At 45.9% G+C, this 24,934-nt stretch overlaps 1 protein-coding gene across 1 annotated transcript in view; it reads right to left on the bottom strand.

Moving 5' to 3' along the window:
• Positions 1–7,366: 7,366 nt before the first annotated feature.
• Positions 7,367–24,934, bottom strand: part of LOC142952936 (receptor tyrosine-protein kinase erbB-4-like) — a 54,053-nt gene continuing 36,485 nt past the window's right edge. Inside the window, exons 18-25 of the mRNA XM_076094970.1 lie at positions 15,531–15,686; positions 13,700–13,775; positions 13,297–13,443; positions 11,128–11,225; positions 10,805–10,975; positions 9,023–9,308; positions 7,999–8,196; positions 7,367–7,620 (exon numbers count right to left, since the gene is read on the bottom strand). Coding sequence (XP_075951085.1) covers positions 7,367–7,620; positions 7,999–8,196; positions 9,023–9,308; positions 10,805–10,975; positions 11,128–11,225; positions 13,297–13,443; positions 13,700–13,775; positions 15,531–15,686 — 1,386 coding nt within the window. The remainder of the gene's footprint in view (positions 7,621–7,998; positions 8,197–9,022; positions 9,309–10,804; positions 10,976–11,127; positions 11,226–13,296; positions 13,444–13,699; positions 13,776–15,530; positions 15,687–24,934) is intronic.

Raw genomic sequence — 24,934 nt, 5'->3', positions numbered from 1 at the left:
TGTAGATCTTAAGACTGCAAAGGTGAGTCATTCCCCCCCCCTGACTGATGAACTGTATCTGCATTGCTTTGATAGGATTGTTGATGCATGACTCCGTGATTTACTCGGCTTCTTATCTAAAGCCGTAAAAAAATTAAATAAAAATGTCACACTGTTTATACATTTCTATTAATAACCAGCTCAGATTTATCTCAACCTCAGTCACAGGACTCATATTGGATTTAATGATCATGGCTCTGGCCGCTCTGGGGTTAAATGAAGGAGGAAGAGATTAAAAACCCAAAACCACGATGAGGTGTCAATATACTGGAAATTAGGCTAAATTGTACGATTTCTTTTCTTTTAAATGGAAACTCTGCTTTGGATCTCAGTAAACATCTACACATAATTATGATCGGGGAGATATAGCCCCATGGTAGGAGAGAAGTGTGATTTATGAGTCATATCTTTAACTATGGAAGCAACATAATGGACACAACTTAATTGCACATTACAGCACAATGGGGGCATTTTCCATGTTATTAGAATGCAAATATACCGCCTGAAGCGATGTGATATGTTGGAGTAATGATGTCAAATTAGCGATTACATGATGAAGAGAAGTGCAATAAAGCAGCAGATTAAAAAACGGTTTCTAACAGACAAGACGCTGTCAGCCTCGCTGTCGCAGCTTCAATCCGGCAAAGTGATATGATTCATAAATTCATAGCTAATTCACCCTTTGATGGATGTTTAAATGTTGTATTTGATAAATATTGTTTGTATTCATTTAGGTGTCGCATTCAGACTAGTCTCAGGCAATTAAAGTGAAGTAATTCTTCATTTTAAGGTATTCCCTCGTCATGAATTAATACACCCTTGAAGAGAATTTGGTCTTGTGGCCCAAACTGTATTTCCAGAGCTTTTAAAATCCTGGAGGAGGAAAAGAACAAAGTATAACTGCAGCTCTAAACTCTGCAATATAAAATAATCATCAAGCTCGTGGAAACCGTTTCAAACGCTCGCCTTGTTTCTTTGGTGCAAGGGTGCGTGGGTAAAAAACACCTTCAAGGTGACAGGCTGCAATTAAACACCGTCACCGAGCCATGTCACAGGCGTACGGGGCAGCTGTAAGTATAATTGCTACAGGCCTCCGGGACGAGGCTGAAACTCATCTTCTGGCGGCGGCGGGCTTCACAGGAAGATCAGCTATAAAGGAGACTTGTAACACAATGACAAATGGTTATACAGCAGCCGCCAAATTAACAGTGACCTCCCCCCCCCCCCCCTTTGCTGTCTGGTGAGGACGATAATGTGCAAAGTCCTGTCAGGGAAGTGCACTTAATGTTGGAGATAATCTGTCTATTATGCGAGTTCAACGTCGGGAAGGGAGTGACTGAGTATCAATTAAATTTTCTTTTACGGAGAAAATAGGAGTCGTAATGTTTTTGACAGGATTCAAGCAGGCATGATGATATAGATGTGCAGCTATAGCTATAGGGGCTGTGACTTTGGCGGGAAATAGTTTGAATGGCGCTTCTCTGCAGCAGAAGCCCCCTCTCTACATCACAAAGGTGGAGCTCGATGTGCTTACTAATTGAGCCTCGGAGGAAACCAAAAAGGAGGGAAAGAAAGGAGGATTTCTGTTCATAAACAGTGTTTACTTAAAGCACCCCAACGCCTTATTAGTATTAATAGCAGTGACTTCAGAAAGCTCATATTCTGCCATCGGACAGTTCTGTATTATTCATGATTGAAATGAAAGCCCGGGTATACGCGGCGGCGATGGAGGAGCGCTGCATAGCAAACGATGTTGCCTATGCCAGTTTACATAACCGACACTTGGGTAAACAGCGGATTAAGCGCGGCGCGGGGCAGGAGGAAAAACGAGAGCAAAATGTTATACCCACACATTCGCCTCTTCGAAAAGGAGGACCGTCGGAGGAGGAGGAGGCCAGGAGGACACTGCGGAGCGTTTGATGCAGCATGGTCTTCATCTGCAAGTCCTTTTGAGCATGAAAGCGTGAGTCTCGCCTCCGGTGCAACTTCTGCAATGTTGATCTTATAGGAAGTCGGGTCAAAACAAGCACGCTGGAACTTGAGAGCTTCTCGCCTTAATTAAAGACGGCATCTGTTCAAATTGTATTATTAAAGCGCTTCGAGCGAGCATTAGAGCAATCGACGGGGGCCTTTCGCTTTCCGCTCTATTTACGAGCAGCGGGGTGGCATGTTGAGTAAGGGAGTGTAGGTTTAGGGCTCCGAAGGTCCCCTGCTGAGGTGTCTTTGAGCAAGACACAGAACCGGGGTTTCAGTCCCTGATGGAGCTGAATAAGCCTAACAGGAAAAAAACAAACATAAAGCTATTTTTCTAAACATCAGGTATAATCCTTCTCCAAAACTTACTTTGAGAATAATTTTCTCTGCAAGATTTGTGTTTACTCAAGTGTGCTAAAGAACATCCACAACTTTCCCTTTTTGCAAACTTTCTGCTCAACTAGCAAACCCAAGCGTTAGATGATGTTTTGTTTTTTTTTAGCTGCAAGACACACAAGCAAAGCACCACGAAAAAAAAACAACAGATACTGAATCAATCTTTATTTATATTAAATTAAAAATATACTTTTGACAGATTCATGTAACAAACATGAGGAACGGTATTTCTATGATATAAAGCTTTGGGTATGGTTTCAAATAACTCGGAGAGATAGTCAGCGGTGAGATTCTTGGATACAGGGGGATAAGCTAACGTCGGCGAGGAGGAGGTACGGCCTTCTCTCTACTATGTCTCCTCTGAAAGCATGCAAAACCCATCAGAAAGGAACTGACAACAGGGCGTACTGTGGCGGCTGTGTCCAGCAGAGAGGAGGAGGAGGTCGGATGTGGCTCAGTGACGTTTCCAGGAGAAAGTACGCAGTTTTATGAGAGATAGAAAGAGGGAGAGACAAAGAGGAGAAGAAGCTGTTTGTTGGCTTGTTCTCATTACTGGAGACAAAATGAAATAGTAGGCATTGGGGAAGCGAAAACAAAGAGATCCCCACCAACCCACCCACCAACCAACCCACCATCACCACTTTTACAGTGAAACAATACGTGAGGACAGCCACAAAGCTCTGAATGTTTCACATGAGAGAGGGGTCAACAAGCACTTTTAAAATCAAAGTCCCATTAGTCAAAAATTACACTTACATAAAGCAAATATGTACGGCTCTTTTTGTACAACTCGTCATAAGTGGGAGAAAAACGGAGAGAAGACCATATAAATTCAAAAGCATCGACCTCCTTATTTACAAATTCACCACGTCGGCCATTTCAGTGCTTTTATAAAAATACTATTCACATTTGTTGTTGAAGTATGTTAGAGAAGTTTTGGAGGAAAACCCCCCCAAAGATTCTGTACATTTCATCTGATCTGATCATTTAACAACGAAAGCGATGATTTGTGCAATTAACGGCTAAACATGTGCGGCGAGCATGGCAAACATGTTAAATAATGTGCAGGGAACAACAACAAAATAGTGGGAAAAGAAATCACAGATTGAAGTTTTTTTTTTGTTTTTTTTTCTTGAAGAAAAACATCCTTGATAATATGGAAAACAACTCAACAATAAAAGACTATATAGGGTACTATACACAAAAATATCCCATGAAATATGTGAGAAATAAGGTTTGTGCTACTGAATTCAGTAAAAAAAGGAATCTCCCACGATGAAAATTGAATATAATACTGTCATCAATGTAGGGATACAAAGGTGGAGGGCAGTAAAACACTCACTTTGGGTACCATGCAAGGTGATATTGTACTATACATTAGACTCTAACGCAGCCTCTATTGTAAGGAGCTGCTGACGATGAAACATCGAAGGATTCACTTCAGTACGACATGGCTACATGCCTCTGCACCTTGGCTCGGAGGAAACAGTAAAAAGTAGAAATAAAAGACGTGATCAGTCTCTTAACGGTGTGTTCTTGAACTGCCACGAGAGTGTTTAGGGCCGAGACACATCGCAGCAGGTAACAAGGGTCCAATGCCGAGGCCAGATGTGTTTGAAATGAGATATTAGCCAGCAGAGAGGAAAATTGATTGCTTCCAAGAAAAAGAAAACGAATTGTGGTTAGTAAAAATAAAAAAGGGCATTTGGATGAAAAAAACAAGACTTGCAATGAACTCTCGAGACGATTCAGTTAAAAGCGGAGGGTTGCGAAGTGTCTCCGGTTCTCTGAAGTGCTCTCGAGAACGTGCAAGGCCAGTCGTCTGGCCAGCGTTTCAGTCTAATCTAGTCTTGATTCAAACACATATTTTGAGTTTTGCGGGTAAATTTAGGCCAACGAGAGGAACCGATCTTCTTATCGCCGCCGTCGTGCCTTTCTCTTTTCTTCTATCTGAAACACAGATGTGCCAGACGCTTCCATCGCTCAGTATAAACAGGCTCAAACGCGCTATAAATGTTTCATATTGATATTAAACGCTTTCTCTAGTTCATTGAATCAGAGCTCCAAAATACTCCATCAAATAATCATGATATCATCAAAGCAGCATTATGAATAGTAGAAACGAGGACATTCTTGAAGCTGGTCAGTAGCATCGAAAAGGTGTTTTCTTCGTGAACTCCCTCTGACTTTTGCTCGAGATTTTGCCCCTCTGAAGTGGTAAATTACCAGATAAACAAGTTGAACATTGCAGTAAAGAAGGGTGGATATCATCTCTTTGATCAAAGTGCTACATGGGGAGGACAAACATATACAGCTTACTCCGACGCACACTTTCACACACACAGAAGCAGCCATTGAAATACACTAAATAAATATCCTAGATAAGAAAGCTGCTTGGAGAGGGCTCTGCGACGGCAGAATGACTAAATAATTACATTAATAAAAGATTATGGATGGGAAGAAAAAAAACTTTTAAAGGCTAAAAGGTTCAGAAACTAAAAGATTCTGTTCATATTGATTGAACTAAGATGTGATTCTTGGAAGAGGACCTCTGAGGCAAACCCATCATTACAACATTTTATTCTTCATCTTTGAAGTTTGGCAAAGCGCGGTGGTGTTTTCCCCACCCACAGGTCTCCTGTATGGCTCGGGCGGAAGAAATAATGGCTGTAACAGCAGCGCTTTTAGCAGCATTGACTGGCAGTTTTGCCTGCAGAGGCATCAGTAGTGAGGGTTAAAGCGATTCTCTTGAGACTGACGGGGCAATCCGCGCTCTATTGGTGATCTCAAGAGTAAAACTCAGTTGGGAAAGAGACGCTAAGCCTCGATGGATCAGGAGCATAGACGAACAGTGGCCAGACTACTAAATCAGTGTCGGGGAAAAGTTACAGCTGCACTAGAAAATAAGAAACAAAGAATAATTTACGAGTACTGATTTGTTGTCCCAGTAATCACTGGATTATGTTCACGTACAAAGAGCAGGACTTTGCCTCGAAACGCATTTGCTGTGGCAAATTAGTTGTAAACATCATTTCAAAGAGACGAGGTTGGCGGGTTGGTAGTTCATGAGTTCCGACTTCTGGGCAATAAGGTCCTTCAAAATATGCAACAATTTGGTGCCAACTGAAGCAGCCAAAGTGCAACCGACAGCCCCATTACTACAAACACAGATGTGGTCTTGATCTTTGTCGGCGATCCTTTGTCAAAATGAAATAACGTAATGGTTTAAAATTGTGCAGGTCGCTTCGCCACCTTAGACTAAACCAAATAAATCGTTACTGCAGGGTGGTCAGGCTTGCAAAACAGGCTCCTGAGTTACAAGGTGCCACTAATGAATGGAGAAATGATGGAATAAATGACATGGAATGCATCCATTTCCCATGTTTGCCAGAATCATGTCAACATCAGCTGGAGACGATTAGGGTCCAGCAAAAGTGCTCAGGATTTATAATTAGTTCCAAGCTAACAAAACAGTTATGTTTCTTACAATTGAACTGTGACAAAGACAATTCAAGACCTTAAAAGTGTTTTCTACTCGACAGTAGTCATATGGTGGAAAAATTTGAGGTCGGATCAGTGTTAGCAGCCGTACCGAGGCTGCCGACCATCTCTTCACCGACTGCTGCCGCATCTCTTATTCCACAGACATCCCTGGCTCGCTAAAATGTGAACGCACACCAGCTCGTTCCATTCGCACTGACATAAACACAGACGCACACAGTAGTAGTCTGCTTTTACTGTGCTCTGCTGCTGCTGTCTTGTTCATTCCTTGAGGTCTTCATTAGGCGGCTTGTATGAACTTTCCCTCCCCTCTCTGTAGAATATTTTTGCTCTCTTGCCTCACACTCTGTCTATATAATCACCATTTTTAGTTCAGCTGCTTCATGGATGGTCTTATCTTACTATTCAGCAGATACAGGAATCTATACTCTTGTGGCAAGACACTCTTTACGCATCTAAGTTAGCTTCATGGTCTGAATGGGAAAACCAGTGCATACAAATCCATTTTCTCAGCACTGCAACCAGTGTTTTTGAAAATGTTTACAGTGTTTTATTCCCTTATCCCCTTTGGCTCGGTAAAAAGGCTGCTTTTGATCAGCTCTTCCAAGCAGACAGCAGTCCGCCAAAAAACAGCAGTTGCCTTGTGTGTTTTCAGGCAAGTCCATGGTCGAACTACAAATGTAGCACACTGTAGTTTTGGCCATCACAGTATCACAGTTACAGTAGAAAGTTGAGATGAGATTCACATATTTGATGGAAAATGCGAGAACGTAGGGTATAATCCTATAGGCAAAAAGATTGAATATGATTGATCGGCTTCCAGTGCTCCGTCTGTTATGTTACTGGAAGTCTTGACTAAACCATTTTAGTCCTTTTATCCTCCATAGTACATATTTGCTGTTTTACTTTACTCCACAAAGTCATTCACAAAACAACATAGTCTGTTTGCTTATTTCAGAAACCCTTAGAAGCGTATTGTTCATCCTCAGACTTTTCTACTGGAAAAATAACAGAACATCTTGTTCCTCCCATGAATCTGACAACCGCAGTGGCTGGCAGTGAGTTCAGGTCCCCTTAAACCAAATGTATCTTGTTTAAAGCCATTGTGGTCTACCACGCTGGGTCAACACGGTGCGTCCACTGCTGTGTGACAGTCATGTGTCCGCTGCTTGCCAAAAAAAACACCATAACCTTCACGTTCTCACTGACATGGAGCGCAGTCTCTATCTACAGGACAGAAATGGACTGGATTGGATATAGTGAAGGTGCGTGAGTCTGCTTGGCTCGGTTCACCTCCGTGTCGCTACAGTCTAGAGCAGATGGCACGTTGTTTGGAAAGAGTTGGGGGCTCTGGTTGTGGCCGCTCCCCTCTGTGTGGAACAGTGGAACCGGAGAGGATGTCTGGGTTGCGGGAGGTGGGGTGTCAGTTTGAGGAACGTTTGTCAAGTGGAACGATTTAGACCACAGTGTTCCGCTGCCGGTAGGGCGGAGGCGGCAAGACGGTACCAGATTTCAGGGAAAACTCAGACATGTATTCGGGATTTTCAGCTACCGCCGGCCGTATGTGTCCGTTCTGTTTATAGAAGAGCGTGGCGTTGGTGGAACCGCCCTGGGCGCCCTCAGGGGCCGTCTGGTTTGACGATATTGGAGGCAAGCTGTGCTGCCAGTACTCTGGATTGTCAAAGGTTACCTTCAGCTTTTTCCCGCTGACTTTACCCGACATCAGTCCGTGCTTCAGCAGGCTGGCGGGGTGCATGGTGGCGTGGATCTGGTAGGCTGGCAGGCTGCCGTGCACGATGGTGGCCGAGGTGGAGAGGGCACCTGACTGGCACACCTGGGCTTGGGCAGTAGTTCCTGTTTGGCTCTGGCTGGCAGAGCCACCACCTGGATTGCCAGGTTGTCCTGCAGGTTTGATGGTGTGGTGGGCGTGGAGGATGTGGGTCGGCGGGCCATGGTGGCAAGGCATGCCAGATGGAGAGGGCTGGCCAGTGGGGAGGGGGTAGTGTGGCAGGCTGGTCTGGATGGTAAGCGGGAGGTGGGAGCCTAAAGAAGAGATGGACGAAGGGGGCTGGGTGGGTAGTGGCAGACCATTTCTCCTTAGGACTTCCAGGCCTAGATCGCCGGGGCTGTGGAAGGTGTTGAGGTACAGCGGCTCGTTGATGTACTCATCCTCTCCTTTGGGCTGGCTGTTGGGTGTGCTGTGGTAGCCCGGGTTATCCAAGGCGTGGACCTCGCCGTTCTTACGTCGGGAGACAAACGGGTTCTCCTCAATGGGATTCAGATATTCTGTAGCACGGGTCAGAAAAGGGAGGGATGGTGGGAAAGCGGAGAACAAGAGAAAAGGAGTTTATGAGAGAATAAGACAGAGAAACAAAAAATCCACAGAAATCCAATCAAGAGAAGCGCAAACAAAAGAAATGGAAATTGAAAGAGAGTAGGAGAAAGTGATCACTCGCTAATGAGGCGAGAAGATGGAGATGATAATGGCGATAATGGCAGCCACTCAGGACGAGGCGGGCAACACGCCAGCAGTTCTTTGGCACTGGAAACTCCATCTGCCTGGGGTGAAAATGCCAGCAAATGACCCCTCTTCGCAGCTTCCAAACGCTATAATAGTGGGGTGTGAAACCTATTGATTTTGCCCACTCTTCCGCTCCTTGACATTGCATCAGATGCATTTTGCTGCAGGCTTTGTTATAATTTTGAGCTGCTCAAAAATCAAAGACGGTAGTGCAAGAGCAGGACTGATGGACTGAATTATGATCAAAGGCAAAACATGACTCTGGAGTAGCTGACATACACCGGTGATAGAAACTGGGTAGGAATTTGAATCAATGAAATGAAATGAACAGGCTAAATGATCACATATACTCTGTAAAGGAGCAAAGAGATGACAGGAAAGAGGTGCAATTCGAAGTACACACTAGAGTATGCGCTTGTTTAAATTGTCTTTATTTGTATTTTTCTATTGCACTTATGTTTTATAGCTTGGTGAGAAATGAATATAATGAGGTGAGGTTATTTCGAATTGTGGTATTATCTACACTGATTGAATACAACTCCTACAATGCGTCATTCCAACAATTAACCTGACGTGTTTCACCTAGAGTACCTGAGGAGCTCTTGTCCTTCATGGGTGTCATGTATCCGTCCTCGTCAGTGTCCCCTCTGGGCACCCTCTCCCCCAGGAAGATGGTGGGGTCGGCGCTGTACCTCTGGCCCCCGCTGTCCTCTCCTCCAGCCTGGCTCAGGCTCTTCTTATGCAGGCTCCCGTTGCAGCGCTGGTCCTCCAGGGCCGGACCCGGTCCGCCCGTGGCTTCCGGGTTCACGCAGGCTTGGGCACCCGTCGAAGAGGCCTCTGCAGAGTTCGGACCACCGTCTCGATAGCCAAACTGGTTCTGAGGCAAAGAGTGGGTTGAGACAGGAAAAGTGGTTTCTGACGTTACTGAGCAAACTGTAGTTTTTTTATTCTAGGAAACTTTAAAGCATGTTTTGTATGATACTGTGCAACTATTTTGTAATAAAAGAGCTGGAAGATTGTTTAACAAACTAAACTAAAGATGTCAACAGTTCAATTGAACCACAACACATTTTCAAGAGGCGAATGCCGAAAATCCTAAAGTTTAAGCCAGCTGTATGCCACCTGCGGCGAAGGAAGGGAGACTTTTAACCCATGCATCTGCCTGTTGAGGGTAAAATTCTCCAACAAAGTTCTGACAGCGGAGTCATCCGCCTTAAGGGACTGTGAAGGGCAGCCAGGCAGAGCTGTGATCCAAACACCTGAACCTCAAAAAAGAAAATACAAAACATGACATGTGAAGCAAAGGGCTTCTTGAGGTGCTGTGTTGGCTTGCCGTGGGCTATTTAACCCAGGCCTACTCCTCGGCACTCTTGCCAACTGCCAGCGCTTCAGCAGCAATTACAGGAAAACACAACAGAAAAAAAAAAAAAAGGAAACGTCCTGAGGTTTTTATCTGTCCACCTACTCCCACCTTCTTCCCTCCATTGCCATCAACTCACCCCTCCTCCAAAACTTCTCTGCTCATCCCTTTTCTTCAAAGCCAGTCATTATCCGCTCCTCTTTTCAAACACGAGCTTGAGAGCAAATCAGCCCAGATTAGATAACCGTCTGTATCGGACTGCGTCTGAATAACTAACTTCCCGTGGCAAAGTCAGCCAGCCGATGGATTTCAACAATGACTTGTTTCCCCCGTGTGGGCATGTAGACTGCCCAATCAAAGGAGCTTTGGAGTGCTGACCTTGAACACGCAGGACCCTGAATGGATTGCTGTGTGTGTGTGTGTTTTGGGGCTACATGTGTGTCCGTTAGGGAACAAAGAGCCGCTGGCAAATGGGTAGGTCACGGGGGTAAAGGTGCATAAGATGCAGAGCCGTGGGCAAAGCGGCTCGTGGTGCACAGCAAACAGCAAACAGCCGAGCCTGCGCCTTATTGTCTATTAGTAAACGGCTCCGGCATTTTAAGAGAGTGTCTGTTATTTGCTTTTGGAGCTCTGAGTAATGAAACATGGGGCCTGGGGGAGCAAGCGCATAAAGAGCCCAGGTTTAAGCCACACACGCTGGGATGTGAATGATGGAGGGCAGCCATTAGCAAGAGGAAAATCATCAGTGTATTGGAAGTTCTTAACCACCTTGAGCCCTTATAGAGGACAGAGAGCTGGGCAGTCTTAATATTATATGTTGAGGTTAAAGTTAAATCAGTAGTCTTAAAAGGGTTTTATGAAAAGATGTTTTGTAATAATAAAGCATTTATTAATAAAAGTGTTCTGCTCAAACACCCTGCGATCTGGAAAGCAGTTTGACACATTTATGAAGACTACAGCAAAATACGTGATTCAAAAATGATTAAATATGTTTTTGAGCGCGGAAGCCTTACTCGGTTGGAGTCGACGCGAGGCCTGGTGGTGTATGACGGAGGGGCCACGTTGAAACCCCGAGGCACCAGATACTCGTCAGCATCCATCAAGTCATTCAGGTCCTCCTCGTCCAGGAGGCTCTGGAAGAACTTGCTGTCGTTGGGGCTGGGAAGCTTCATGCGGTCGTCTCCCTAATAGTGACATGTGATACATTTCTCTTAGCGCATGCTTTGCTGAGGTTATACTCCATAAATATCTTGGAAGATGGAATTATTTTCCTTCAGATATTTTAAAAGCCTTATTATCGAGCGCTCCGACAGTGAGGCTGTTGAGGCAAACACACCTGGATGACTAGGTATCGCTGGGGGTCCCGGGCCATTCTGCAGAACTCAGCAGCCAGCTCCTTGAACTTCGGCCTGCTGTCTGCGTCAATCATCCAGCCTGGGGAAGAGACAGAGAAAGATGGAGCAGAGGAGGGCTTTAAGGGTGACATATCCTCACTACGTTTATGCAGCTGTTTTCAGAATCTGTGGCCTGGTGTATGTTTCCTCCAGTCGATCTGAAGCCGGCTCTCACTGAACACCCCCCCGACCTTCTCTGGTGTCATTTCGCCCCCCGCCACCGTCTTCGCTCGCTGCCTCTAATTTTCGCTCTAGCGCCACACGCAGGCACATTAACTAAATGAGCTGCAATTACTCCAGCAATCAAAACTCTATCCCATCTTTATTGGGGTGATGCTGAGATGGCGGGGGCACGTAGCGTGACAGCGCACCAAATCACAAACAACGGCTCGGAGTCAACGCGCAATTAGAATTAATGCGGCCATTTGCTGAGCTTCCTCGTGGCTTCCGACGGGGCGGAGAGACCCTCCCGCTAGTCTGACTCAGTGCTTGACCTGCTTTGGACCATTTCTGATCGCCGCTGATGATGCTCAGCCGACGTCACATGACTTGTGTGTGCTTGCGGTTGTGTACACATTCCTCTCGTCCTCTCGGGGGCAAAGACAGAAATCAGTTGGCTTCGGCATTAGGCTAAATGGCTGTAGGGCTTTCGCGGTTGCTTCTGTGCTCTCAAAAGCCATTGGCAGTCGTTTTCTCATTTGGAAAAGGAACAATTATATCTCATGACATTTCAGATCGGATGAACATTTTTTTGTCATGGGACTATGTTTTGATATCAAGCTCCAAGCTGGATCACATCATTCTCTTTCAACACATGTGGCATTTTCAGCACTCTGCTGTTCTCCTCATCCAGAGCGAATGAGTAGTGCACCAGTAGAGTTAGTTTAGACTCATAGGGCATGAAGCAGCCAATAATAAGAGGGATATTCATAGTGCAGATACAATATTTGTGCAACAAAAAAAGAAGTAAGAACTGCAATAACAAGGGGGGGAACAAATAAAAAATCAGTGGAGAAGTTGGAGTTTTATGAGATTTTCAGCCACCACCAGAAGACAGGGAGGGACGGCACCATAGTTGGGTTCAGGGTGGAGCGATGACCAGACTGGTGCGAGGAAAAAGGATAGCCAAGCAGCCGTTAGCTGGCAGATCTCATAGCACGGATTGGCTTGTGCGTCTGGACCGTTTCCTGGAAATATGGGAGGACGGCTCCCTCCGCAGACATGTACACCACAACCAGGGTTCTGAATTCTGAATGCAGACGGAGCGCAAGATGGGAGAATTTGGGGGAGGATGAAGAGAAGGCTGGGTTTTTTGGACGAGCTGTGTGGGCTGGAGGGAGAGTCGGGGTGCGCCGGCTGGGAGGGAGGTGTGGTCGTCCAGATGGAGGACGGCACGACCAGGGGTGCAATGCATGCCGCAGACCAAAACCAGCATCTCTTCAATTTCTCTGTCTCTGAATTGTTTTTTCATCTCTCCGCTTTACATATCACCCCCTCTCTTCCAGAATTGGACCGAAAGACCCTGAGCTCTGAAAACACCTTACCAGGTGCATATTAAAAGCACCAACGCTTTTATTAAAACTACAGCTCGTCCGTGACACCTCAAGTTGCGTTGGAGCGTGGTTTTAAAATAAGGTGATGTGCGCCACATCCCTCACGTTGGAGTTGGAGTGCTGCTCCCTGACATTGTCTTTAATGTCGCCTCCTGTAGCTGAGGCAATGTGTGATAAGTAGCAAGGGACGAGCTTTTTCTATTTCACTGATGACTAACTTTTATGGTTAAATTCTGTGGACGTAAAATTTGGTGATATGTACCCTGAGAAGATTTAACTGTGTTAATATCTCCCTTTAATATCTCTGGGAGTATTTGGCCTTGTAGGGCATGTTTTAAAACAATGAGCAACACTATTGACATTGACATGGCATTTTTGCATGTTTGAAAGTATTTGGATTTGTCGGGTATTTTAATAATCTGGTTTTCATCTAGAAAGAGAGTGAGCCGAGAAAGATCAATACCACTCGTTCATCCAATAAACCACATTTTGCACACACACGTCTTGTTTGTGAGTGTATGTATGTGTGCTCGAGGACTTGTAAGTGTGTCTCCTCACATTTGACCATGACCATGTAGACATCTATGGTGCAAATGGGCGGCTGGGGCAGACGCTCCCCTTTCTCCAGGATGTCTGGGATCTCCCGCGTGGGGATGCCGTCGTACGGTTTGCCTCCGAATGTCATCAGCTCCCAGATGGTCACTCCTGGTGGATAGGGGGTGGGGGGGTGGGGGGGCAGCAAGACAGACAGGGAGAGATGGGGAGGTGAGACAAAGAGCCAGAGAACAAGATGAGCAGAAAGATAACGGGGGCGAAAAAATGCAAATAAGAGGACAGAGGATTTCAGGTCAACTGACTTTTTTCCTCCCACACCTCTGAGCACAACAATCACTGACATCCACACACACACACACACACACACACACACACACTGATAAGCGATAATGCACGCAGCACCCACCATAACTCCACACGTCGCTCTGATGGGTGAACTTCCTGTAGTGGATGCATTCCAGAGCCATCCATTTAACGGGCATCTGAGGAGAGAGGGACGTGTACGTAAAGACGGGGATTTCCGCATGAACCGAGCAAACAAAGACAGAAAAGACAGAATTAGGAAGCTTCACACCTATTACACCTGAGTGGAACACTTTCCCATTATGTTGTTTTGCTCAACAGCCGCCACGTCTTTTAAATCAAGCGTTTGTGAAGTATTGGGAAATCGACAGTGCTTTCAAGCACACTTTGCTCAATATTACCCAAGTACCGTGATTGATTAGCTTCAGTCGAGCCCAGGGATCATCAACAGCGAGCGTGCTTTTTAAAGGTACTAAATGAGATCGTATTGGCCGATTGTCTCACATGATCTCAATGAAGTCGGTTTACAGCAGCCAGTGGGTGAAATTGAAATAAAAACGGGCCCTTTGACATTCCTGACAAGGACAACGGCACACATCGCCATATCCTAACTGCCATAAGATTTCCATATTGACTGTAGGGGGGGGGGGGGGGGGGGATTTTCAGCCGTGGAGTCCACTGAACAAGGCAATTATCTGGCCTTTTGCATGTGAACGCACACATGCACACACACACACACGTGCACTCATCGGTCATTTGAAACACGGCCCCCTGCCTTCACGCGGGGAGCCTGACGCACTCTTCAGGGAAATGGGCAGGAAGGAGGGGAAATGAAAAGCTCGGGGTTGGAAATGTGGCGCGGCGCCGTCACCTTCATCCCTGTTGATTTATCTCTCGCGGCGCATCTATTTTTATGGCATACGTGTGTATCTGCTGACAACAGCTCTCATTTATCAAGGCGAATACCCACACGGAGTCAGTCACTCAGATGGTCGCATCAAACTCAGCTGGTCGCATTTATGGAAACACTTTATTTTTCATTTGCCCACTGGTAATAGTGTCTACCTTCGGGCCTCCAGCTGATGAACAAGCCAATTAAATAAAGCGCGTTGATCAGGACAATTTGCAGAGTACATCTCAAGCGAGGAAAAAGAAGGGACTCCTGATTAATATGGTCTCGGTCCCCAAACAAAACAAACTGATTGGAACCGTGGCTGCATTATTCCCTTGGATGAAGTGCTTCTAAATTGTATATTATTGAAACTAAGTTCGCCGGGCTTTGCCTGACCAAAAAGAGTTTCACAGCTCTTAAACTGGTAGAGATGTCGTTCCATGTCACGTAAAATTCAATCTGTTCTTTTTTGGTAAGATCTCCACATCCAGATACCTGATTTGAAAAAGGAAAAGACAAAATACTGTCATCTTTTTCCTTCCTATTTGGTTTCCTTAAGAAGAAAACGATGCATCACAGCTGGCTAACATCTGGAAATGTGGAGCAAACACTATTGTGTTTTCTCAAATAGTGTATATTAAAATGCTATGTATATTTGCCTGGTGTGTAGGTGGGGGTGGGCAATTCTTCTGTGTATTAATGCACACAGCCGTAAGGCAAACTATACGATGAAATGTACACATGCAAACATGCAAATGTGCAGGGCAACGTGCCAGACAAGGTTGAGGTCATCTTTTAAAAAGAAACAACAAAAATGTATTTTTTGACACATTTCCATGCACACACACGTTCAGAGACACACAAAGGCTTTTGGCCCTGAAGACCTAACAACCTTCCCTGGACCTTTTGTTTTATTACTTTTTGTGCGCAGTATTTACTACTTATGTCAACCGTTTTGCTGTAAGCTGTCCCTGTCCTCTGGGTAAGCACTGTACACACACACACAGCAACAAGACACGCTCACGCCTCCACTTACACCAACCTTGCCCCCGTCTGCGTTGTACTCCTTCTCGTCGGCATCCAGCAGCCGCGCCAGGCCGAAGTCGGTGATCTTGATGTGATTGGGCGACTTCACCAGCACGTTGCGGGCTGCCAGGTCCCTGTGGACCAGCCTCCTCTCCTCCAGGTACATCATCCCCTGAGAGAGAGAAGGTGAGATGATGAATCATCTCATGGAGCCGTTAATCATTTCTTATTCCGTGATCTGTGCGGTCCGAGATCGTCGATGAGGTAAATGTCACCCTCTTTCAGAAAAGCATTGCCATAACTGCCATCATTAATGGCACGCCCCCGCCAAACATTTAGATTCAATCTTTCATCGTTATCATACATCACTTTTATACGACTCTAGGAGGCAGAGACTCTTTTATAGCATCCCAGAGATGTCAGGAAGTCAGAAATTCTAACTTTTGACAATAAAAAATACAGTAGAGATTAGTCAGATTCTAAATTCCTGCATGGTGAAACATACATTTGAAATGTGGCAGTTTCTAAGTACGATTGTTAAATATCCATGCAGGTTAAAGGACATATTGCAGGGGTGCCTTTCTCTCCACTGTTACTGGACACGGCAGCTCGTACAACTAGAAGATGAAATAAGCTGTGTGTCTTCAAGTGTGCAACATCAATATCTACTTCTTGTAACGTGTCCAACTCCAGTGCAATCGTGGTCAGTCATAACTGAGATTGTGTCCCTGCCATGTCGCCTCCTTGTCCCCCCCGTAATTGGGGGCCATTTTCAAGATGGCTAGGCAGAGAGAACAATGGAAGTCCTTCCAATTTGTTAACGTTGATTATGAACACCAAAACGAGCAGAGCACGTATAACGGGAGAAACAAACAAAAGCCTTGGGCGGAGAGAATAGCAACTTTGCTTTGCCGCCTTAATGCACTGCTCAACGGGCTGAATGGAGCACTAACTCTCGACAGTGGCACAAAAAAAAACGATTTTATTTCATACGATTTATCCTAAAACACACACGCCGCCACACGAATCAGACACAAACGCACACTCCTCTTTCACGTCTTGTGTGCTCTGAGCGGAACAAAACAGTCAGACGAGGAGGCAGGCAGACAAGGCAAGGCTGGGGCCAATTGAAGTGTATTAGACTGGATGTTAAACAAGTGGATGCCACTTTGCAAGTGGATCAATAAAAACCCCTTGATGAGGAGGGAGGCACTCATTGCGCTCAAGCAGACAATGGAACAATTCAAACCAAGGCCCATGCCTCAGCTGGCGCGAAAGAATAGCTGTCCGTTTGAAATGCTGTGAAAACACTGTACGTATGTGTGTGTGTGTGTGTGTGAGCACATATCGCGGCACGCTGCGTTGAAACGCTCGTTGACCAGCCGCCGCCTCCTCCCAGACAAATGTAAGGATAAATCGATAGCGCCGACGTCTGGCTCGCCGCGGGCTGAGCCCTCATCCATCATCCGCCGGCCTCACGGAGACAGACGCGCAGACAAACACGCGCTGACAGAGACCACCCGGAGACCACCTACTGTATATGTTGAAGCAAGACATATTTCACAGAGCATACTTGGTCACGCTCGCAATATTTATATCTGTCAGTCTGTCTGAATGTCTCTCACTCTCTCTTATATCTACCAGCTCGGGACACTTCCTACCCTCTTATCCTTACAGTCCCTGTGCCTCTGTCCTCGCCAAAGTACTGGGACAAGGCCCCGAACACCCCCCTTTTGCTGAAAGTGTATTTAAAATAGATTACTTCTGAGGGGCTCGGGCAGGCGATCGATAACAATGCTGATTACAATAAGCATGAAGACGACCGTGCCACGCAATATTTATCCCCGATGTCAACGTCGAGAGGAATTAGGAATCAATGGCCCACACAGTCCATTAATACACTTCGACTTAAAGTGACAGCACAATGAGGTGAGGCCATCGCACTGACAGGGGGAATGTACAGCAGCTCAAGGAGCCAATTAATTTTCAGCCACTCCGGGCGGTAAACACCAGCCTCCCAGAGGAGGATGTGGGGCCAGCGTCGGTTTCAGGCCGAGAGGGTCCCGCTGATTTAACACTGCTTAAGTGTTACAATCCCCGGAGTCCTTGAAAATAGAAGTGGAATTCGATAATTTGTGATTACATAACTTGTATATAGTAGATCATACAGGAACTTGCAGGGAAAGTAATTGAACCTGTTCTGTTCTTTTTGTGCACCGCACACTGTTACCTGTGTATGATTGACAGGTAGAGATGGCCACCTGTCCTTCCCTGATTGCTTGTCGGGTTCAGTTTGTTACAGAAATGCATGTTGGTCATCTCATGAATTATGGATGAGGTTTGAGGAAAATCCAAACAAAAGTTAAGTTGCGAACTGCAAGTTGCAACAACAGCTTGGATGAATAGTGAATGTGTGAAGTACCTGCCCGGAAGGCAAATTCACTTTGTGCTCTCTCTCTCGGCCATTCTTGTTTTGTTTTTTTCTGTGGAGAAAGCAAAGCCGTCTGCCTCGGAGGAAGAGCTACAATTGTCGCCGTGCACCACTCCAAAAGTGTCCACTGAGCCGCTGCACTCAGAGTTCAAAGTATACGTTTACGACTGACCTTTGAAGGCAAGATGAAGTGTGTGTTGATGTACAAAAATGGAGGGAAAATGCATCCTTGCCTGAGTCTCTTTTAGTTTCCTGACAAGTACAAAAAAAAAACGGAAAACGTACAACACCTCAACAACACGTTCGTGTGAAAATGTATACGTGTAATGCACTAAGCAAAGCTGTGACTTCTGCTCAAGTTCTTTTCGAAAGTCTGCAGGTTTGCTAACAATCTGCACAAAGGCTCCTAAAGTTCACGTCAGAGCCCTTAAGCACTCGCTGAATTTGCAGCGAGACAGGCCTAAGCCCTTGTGGACTTAACAGAAGTGCATCTTAAAGTCGGTGACACCGTGAGACCGACCGGTGAAATTGCGACATTCAACCTCGGGGGAAGGTCACCGGGGAAAAGAAAAACAAGGCGGCAGTGAGCACGCAGAGATTTCAAGGGGTGTAGCATTGCATTCGACCAGAACTTGTACCTATAAAAGAGACAATCAAAGTTATTGAAGCGAAAACTTTACTTTCTGTATGACAGCTTGACAGGTCGTGAAAAAGGAGCTAAAATACAATGTTAAAGCTACAGTTGGTACCTTTGATAAAAACATCTTTTGGCATATTCGCTCAAACTGTCACTACATCCTAACAGTAGTACATGAGACAGATAATCAGAAACAAAAAAATCTGATTCCTCTGCCTCCTTTTAGTGCTCCTAATGGCATTTGCAAAATTCCACCGCGTCCAGAGAAAAACAACCAATCAGACGCAGCTGTCAGTCAGCTCTGGTCAATTGTGAATCGATATTCTGTTGCTCTGTTGCCCGTTTCTCACCTCAAATGTTGTCAGAAACATATTTCAGTTATTTTTTTTTAGCTGTAAAATGATGCAAACTTTCAAATTTTACAGCTAAGCAGCTCACGAAAATATGTTTCTGGAAAACATTTGAGGTGAGAAATATTTGATCAGAGCTGCCTAGTTTGACAGTTTGATCGGACAGCAGCGTGAGAGAGTCCCCTGCTCTGATTGGTTGTTTTTCTGAATCTTTCAAATGCCGTAAGGAGCACCAAAAAGAGGCCAGAAAGTCGTTTATTTCCGTTTACTCACATCTTGAAGCTCCAAAATGGCACATAATCCACCTCGGAAAAAAAAGTAACTGAATCCTGAATTTGGATGGTGGGTTAGCCTGTTTACATGAGTTCAGAACCAGATGTACAGCAGCAGCAGCTTTTAATACATTTGTACAGTTCAGCGAAGGCCTCCGTTTCCAGAAAACACCAACTTAAATCCTTTGTGAAAGGTCCCTTGAGTGCTTTTCCCATGCAGCTCTCACAGCACACAGAGAGCTAAGCCACATGCTACACCGGAGCATTAAGGTCAAGGACCCAGCAGCACTGTTGAACATCCCAAATGACACCGGGTTATGTTTGAGGCCTGAAGTTTTTTTTAAAACATTGTACTTTTGACCTTTGCAAGAGTCACAAAATGACTCGTGGAGCCAAATAGCACCACCACGCTACTTCTACTTCTTCGCTACTTTACATCCAACTCATATCTCCACTTTGCTCATACCTTACACCTGCCTGCTCTGTTGTTCTGTGTTGTGTTGATTGTGACACTCAACTCGGAGTAACATGGAGGATATAAGGTTTTGAATTACTTGTTTCCTCCGTTTAAGAGTAAAATGACTTGTGAGAGGATGTGGTTTGCTGTGAATACTTTATATTTATCTGACCTGACGCCGGCTACCGAGCAGGATACAATTACATTTTTAAACAACACTGAAAGTATGTTTTTTTCAATCTCCGCAGAGTCCTGAGTTGTTTACAGACACTAAAAGTTCTCCAAAGCACGCAACAGATCGGGTCACGGCTGTTCTGTGACCCGATCTGAGCCGTCTCTCCTGCAGGAAAACAAAAGGGTCTAAAGATCTGAGTCTTCGGTAAGAGAGAGGAGTAGTGTGGAACGTCAGGGAGCAGTGCACCTCAGTGTGGGGGGGGGGGCTGTGGAATAAAAGATGCTGCATTTAAAGGCGAGCAGTTAGACGGTAAGTGGAGAAAGAGGAGGACGGACGTGATGGAGTACAGCAGGTGATAAATTCAACTCAGGTCTTCGGCGGATCTGGTGCTTGTCTGTGATATTGCCAACATGAGCGATACACTGACATGAAATAGCTATTCAGAAAGACTGTTCGGTTTTTGTTGCCAGGCAACATGCTCTTCCAGGAAGCATCGGTGGGTCAATTGTTTTCAGGACACAACTCATAAGCAATACAGTTTATTTGCGAATTCATGTCAAGAGAAGATGGAAATTAAAGGCAGCACACTGAGTTCGGTACAGGAACCAGAGGGTGAGGTGTCTGTTTCCAGAGGGAGCGATAAGAGCGCCGCATGTGGTGTACCCCCCCCCACCCCCCCACGCTGAAACCCCACCGCCCCGGCGAGCGGGCGAAGAGGCAGCAACAATGTGAGCAATGTGGGACTGTCCGCATGCCGAGAACCGGGACCGGTGCGATAAGGAGCGTGCACAATGGGCCCGCTCAGGTGGTGCAGGTGGTCGTCTGTCACGCGCTGTGTGCTGCACCGGAGATAGAATTCCCACCGAGCCGGCGGTCCCCAAAGCATGCGTGTCTGTGTGTGTGTTTGTATTGCATGTTTGTTTGTGTGTGCACGAATGAGCCAGTCAAGGTCCAGATGCTCCTCTCTTTAATCAGGTGAATACTCACACAGAGTTTATTCTGAAACACTGTTTTGAAAGTGGAGACAAATCTGTTGCTAAAGCGTCTCACATCTCGGTTCAGCACGGAGCAATTTGCATTAAAAAAAAAAAAAGAAGATCTCCTTGGAAACCAATAAGCTCCAAAGTGCGTCACCGGATGGTTTGGACGGCTAATGGACGACTCAGCGGAACGTGACATAATGTGACATATATAACGACGGCTCAGTGGTGGCGCAGCAGTCAGGCTGCAGGCCCATTTACTACGCATTCAGCCGTTCGGGAACCACAGAGCAGCAAAAAAAGCAACCTGAGCGGAGTGTGTTTTTGAGTGTGTGTGTGTGTGTGAGAACACAGTGAGAGATAATGCGAGGTTTGCAATCCCTCTGAGGGAGTTTAAACAATGTCGCGCGACAATGATCGGTGCTTGCTTGCTTTCGTTCTTAATAATTACCTCCACCTCAAGAGAGGGAAGCGAATGTGAAATTATCCCGAGCTCTGTCGCCATGATCTCAACTCCCCTGCGGGACATACAGATCCATCCGAAATGTCACTGTGCAGGCAATAAAAGACCGCTGCTGGCAAATTTACATGAGCAAATGTCAATAGTTTTTGGGCTGCTGCAGTGGAATTAGAAAGGGGGAAACAGCAACTTGATCAGCGAGATGAATCCACGCTCTTTCGAGGAAAGATGGTGATGTAGAGTTGCAATTCCTTAAAGTCCAAAACAAAGCACTTCTGGCTATATCGTGTCGGTGATGAGCTCTGACAAAAGATGACATTTGCAGCGATGCGGCGAAATGTCATTTGCTGGGTGACGACGCTGTCCCAAGCATCAATTATCTGCGCTCAAGCGGGATCCTGTGAAGTTGGAGGTTGCCTGTGGGCTGCGGTGAGGACAGTAATGATGGGTCTGTCTCATCCACAGCTCAGCAGCCTCGGTGTTCGACAGGTGAAGCAAACGGAGAGGAGGGAGGAGAAGAAAAAAGACACAAAGAAGAGATCTGATCCTTATTTCAATCAAGTGAGCACCAGCCTATATGCGCAACCTTCACGCCTGTAAGTTGCCCACTACTTGCTGTGACAGTGAGACATTATGATGTGTTATCGCGGCGGGTTATTATCACGCCGGGAAGCCGTCGGACATGATTCGACCAGCATTCGGGCTCACGATTACATATACGTGGGCACACAAAGGAGCATAATTTCCCTTTGTTTGTTCATAATGCGTCTGTTATTATGTCGAAAATGGAAACTTAATTGCACTAAATCAAATCAGAACGCAGGCGGAGTTTCTTGTTTTCTGAGAATGACATTTGTAGGACTTGATAATGGAAGAAAAGGCAGTGAGCAGATTACAGAAACCGAGTTGCAGGAGAACCCCGGCGAATTCCCGCCGCCGCCGCTCATCTGCCACCGCGCATACGTCTGCGGCTAATGAGCCTCGGCTTCTGGCGTCACCGGTAAGTGCGGGGAGAGGTGACCGATCCAATCAGGCCTTCCTACCCAGTGGATCTGGCAGTCAAATCCCTCCCCTTATGCATCCTTGAGCACTGCTGATCCTTACAGATAATTAGAAAGACCCGGGGGGGGGGGGCTTATCCCTCCACCTCGCGCTCTTCCTCCTCTGCCTCCACCCTATCTCCTCGTTTTGTTGCATCAGCAGGGACATGTGCGTACTCCTGGGGACTGGTCCGTGTGTGTGTGTGTGTGTGTGTGTGTGTGTGCGGAGGAATTTGTGAACGTGTTTGGAGAAAGGGGAAAACTGCTCGGGGTGCACATTAGTTGGTTTTGGGGTTTTTCTACGATGTAGAATAGTATTATGGGTTGCACTGTTTGGTAATCACGGCGTGATGTGCTCTGAGATGCAAAGAATTGTGGGACTGCATTATTAATGAAGCCCCCGGGAAGTGAAGTGCTGAACATGGATCACTACCATAGAGCCTGCTGACTGTATTAAATTCACTATAACTTAGTATGTGTTTTAGTAGAAAATACAGACTGGAATAAAATAAATTGAATGTATAGCGTGGCACTGAACACATCAATCATTCACTATACTGTATATATCATGGATGCTTACTGTTTAAAAGCATTATACACACGTATGTATGCATTACAGTACATGCAAACTCTGGTTCATCCACAGCACTTTCAGGAGATCTTCTCCACGTTGGCTTTGCAAGGGTTAATATGAACTATTTCAACCAAAATTATAATGAAATAATATTGGCCACTGCAGCTTTAAGCAGCAGAAAAAAAGCTAGTAAGCAGTCCTTGAGTTGCATTAAACCTGAGCATCTAACGTGGATAAAAGTATCCATCCATACACTGAAACTTTGGTTCTCACGTTCTCCAACACACGCCACATGTTCAACCTGTCGGCGACAAATAAGGAGAACAATAGGTTTCACCTCCAGGCTGCATCGCGTTCGCTCATCAACCGCTGTTGACAGGAGTCATGTTATTTTTCCAGTCTTAATCATAATTGCCTAATTGCCTTTCAGCGCGTGGCAGAATGTTTTCGTGGCTCTTTAGCTAATTGCTCCTGCTGTAAGACGTTGTATTCACATTCTCAGGACGACAACAAGCACAGATATCTGCAGTGCGCTGTTTGAAGACAAAAAATGTATTCATGGCATCTTTCTGTGAAATCTTTCATATGTAAATATGTGCGTCTGACTCTTCTGAGGAGCTCCAAGAGGATCTCTGGGGGTTTTCTGAGCAGGCCCATGGTGTGTCTTTAGGGGGCCCTGGCAGACAGTTGGCTATAGTGTTTCTCAATGAGGGACAAAGAGAGGCTCTCAAGATGTACGAGGACAATCTATACAAGACAAAGACAAGGAACAATGTGTTGGAGAAAGAGATACATCTTTGGGGTGCCACAAGGTAGGCACCAAAAGTGACTTTGCATAGAAAGTCAACTGATCTGATGTCATATTTCAGGACCACATGTTCATTTAGCTGACCCGGTTGACGTGTGCAGAGGAGGAGGAGGAGGAGGAGGAGGAGGAAGGAGTGTTAAGGCTTGGCTAATAAGCCCAGGCGATATGTGTTTGCTCAGCACAGAGCGGTGTTTTGCGGGGAAGCGAATGACACGGAGGGCTCCGCACTAAGCTTGACCAGATTGGATCTCCCGCCATCAGGTGGCATCTCCTGGGGAGCCGCCACGGGATGCAAATCTAAACACACAAACACACGATCTGCTGTGGATGCACACACAGGGACATTAACACATGGATGCACACATATGGGGCCAAAGATTGGGATTTTCTTGCATGTGTTTAGTTTTCTAAAGCATATACTGTCAATTTAAGCGATCACACCATTGCTTACGCACACATGCTTCCAAGCATGTTTTACCACAACGCAACGGGAGACATGTTGGACGGTGTCCAGCGCCATCATTAGCACTGTCAATCTGTAAAATGTCATCCAGGGCCGCCATGACACCGGAGCGCTGCTCTAACTGGGGGGTTTCCCTGCAGGGCATGTCTTGCTAACGTCAGTCCACGAGTTCGCCCGTGGGTATGTTTATACGAGGCGCTCCACTCCCTCACCGCTCACTGAGCGAATGCCTGAATGTGGCCCAGATTACCAGCCCCCGTCAAGCAGCCACCCGCCAAAAAAAAAACAATCAAGACCCTCGTCCAGCCCAGACTTCGCTGTCAAAGCCAATCATTTCACCGGCAGGACAGCGACTTGCCGAATCTATTTTACTTTCATTATACTGAGCCGGAGGAGAGAGAAAGTGAGAGGAGAGGGGAGAGGGGAGGCAAATTAAAAGACTCCCGTAGCCCTGCATACACTCAGTTCCGATCCCATATTTAATTCAGTGATTGATTTGTTCATTAAAATACATCCCAAACCTAATTATTCCATTAATAATCCAAAACCTAATGAAAAAAAATACTCTGTATATGTGTGTGTGAGAGGGTGAGAGAGGGAAAGAGAATGAGTTAGTGAGTGATAAAGAGAAGATGGAGACAAGAGGGAGACGCAGGAAGAGTTGGAGAACGAGGTCATTTTTTTCCCCCTAGTTTTCTTCAACTACACAAACATTTGCACACACGCAAACACACACAGAACCATGGAGGTCATTTGAGGATGTGTGGCCTGGA

The sequence above is a fragment of the Anarhichas minor genome, unplaced genomic scaffold (genome assembly GCF_050575085.1).
Source record: "Anarhichas minor isolate MPS153535 unplaced genomic scaffold, ASM5057508v1 ptg000018l, whole genome shotgun sequence".
Taxonomy (NCBI): Eukaryota; Metazoa; Chordata; class Actinopteri; order Perciformes; family Anarhichadidae; genus Anarhichas; species Anarhichas minor.
The sequence above is the reverse complement of the archived record's forward strand: the minus strand, read 5'-3'. Positions and strand labels throughout refer to the sequence as shown.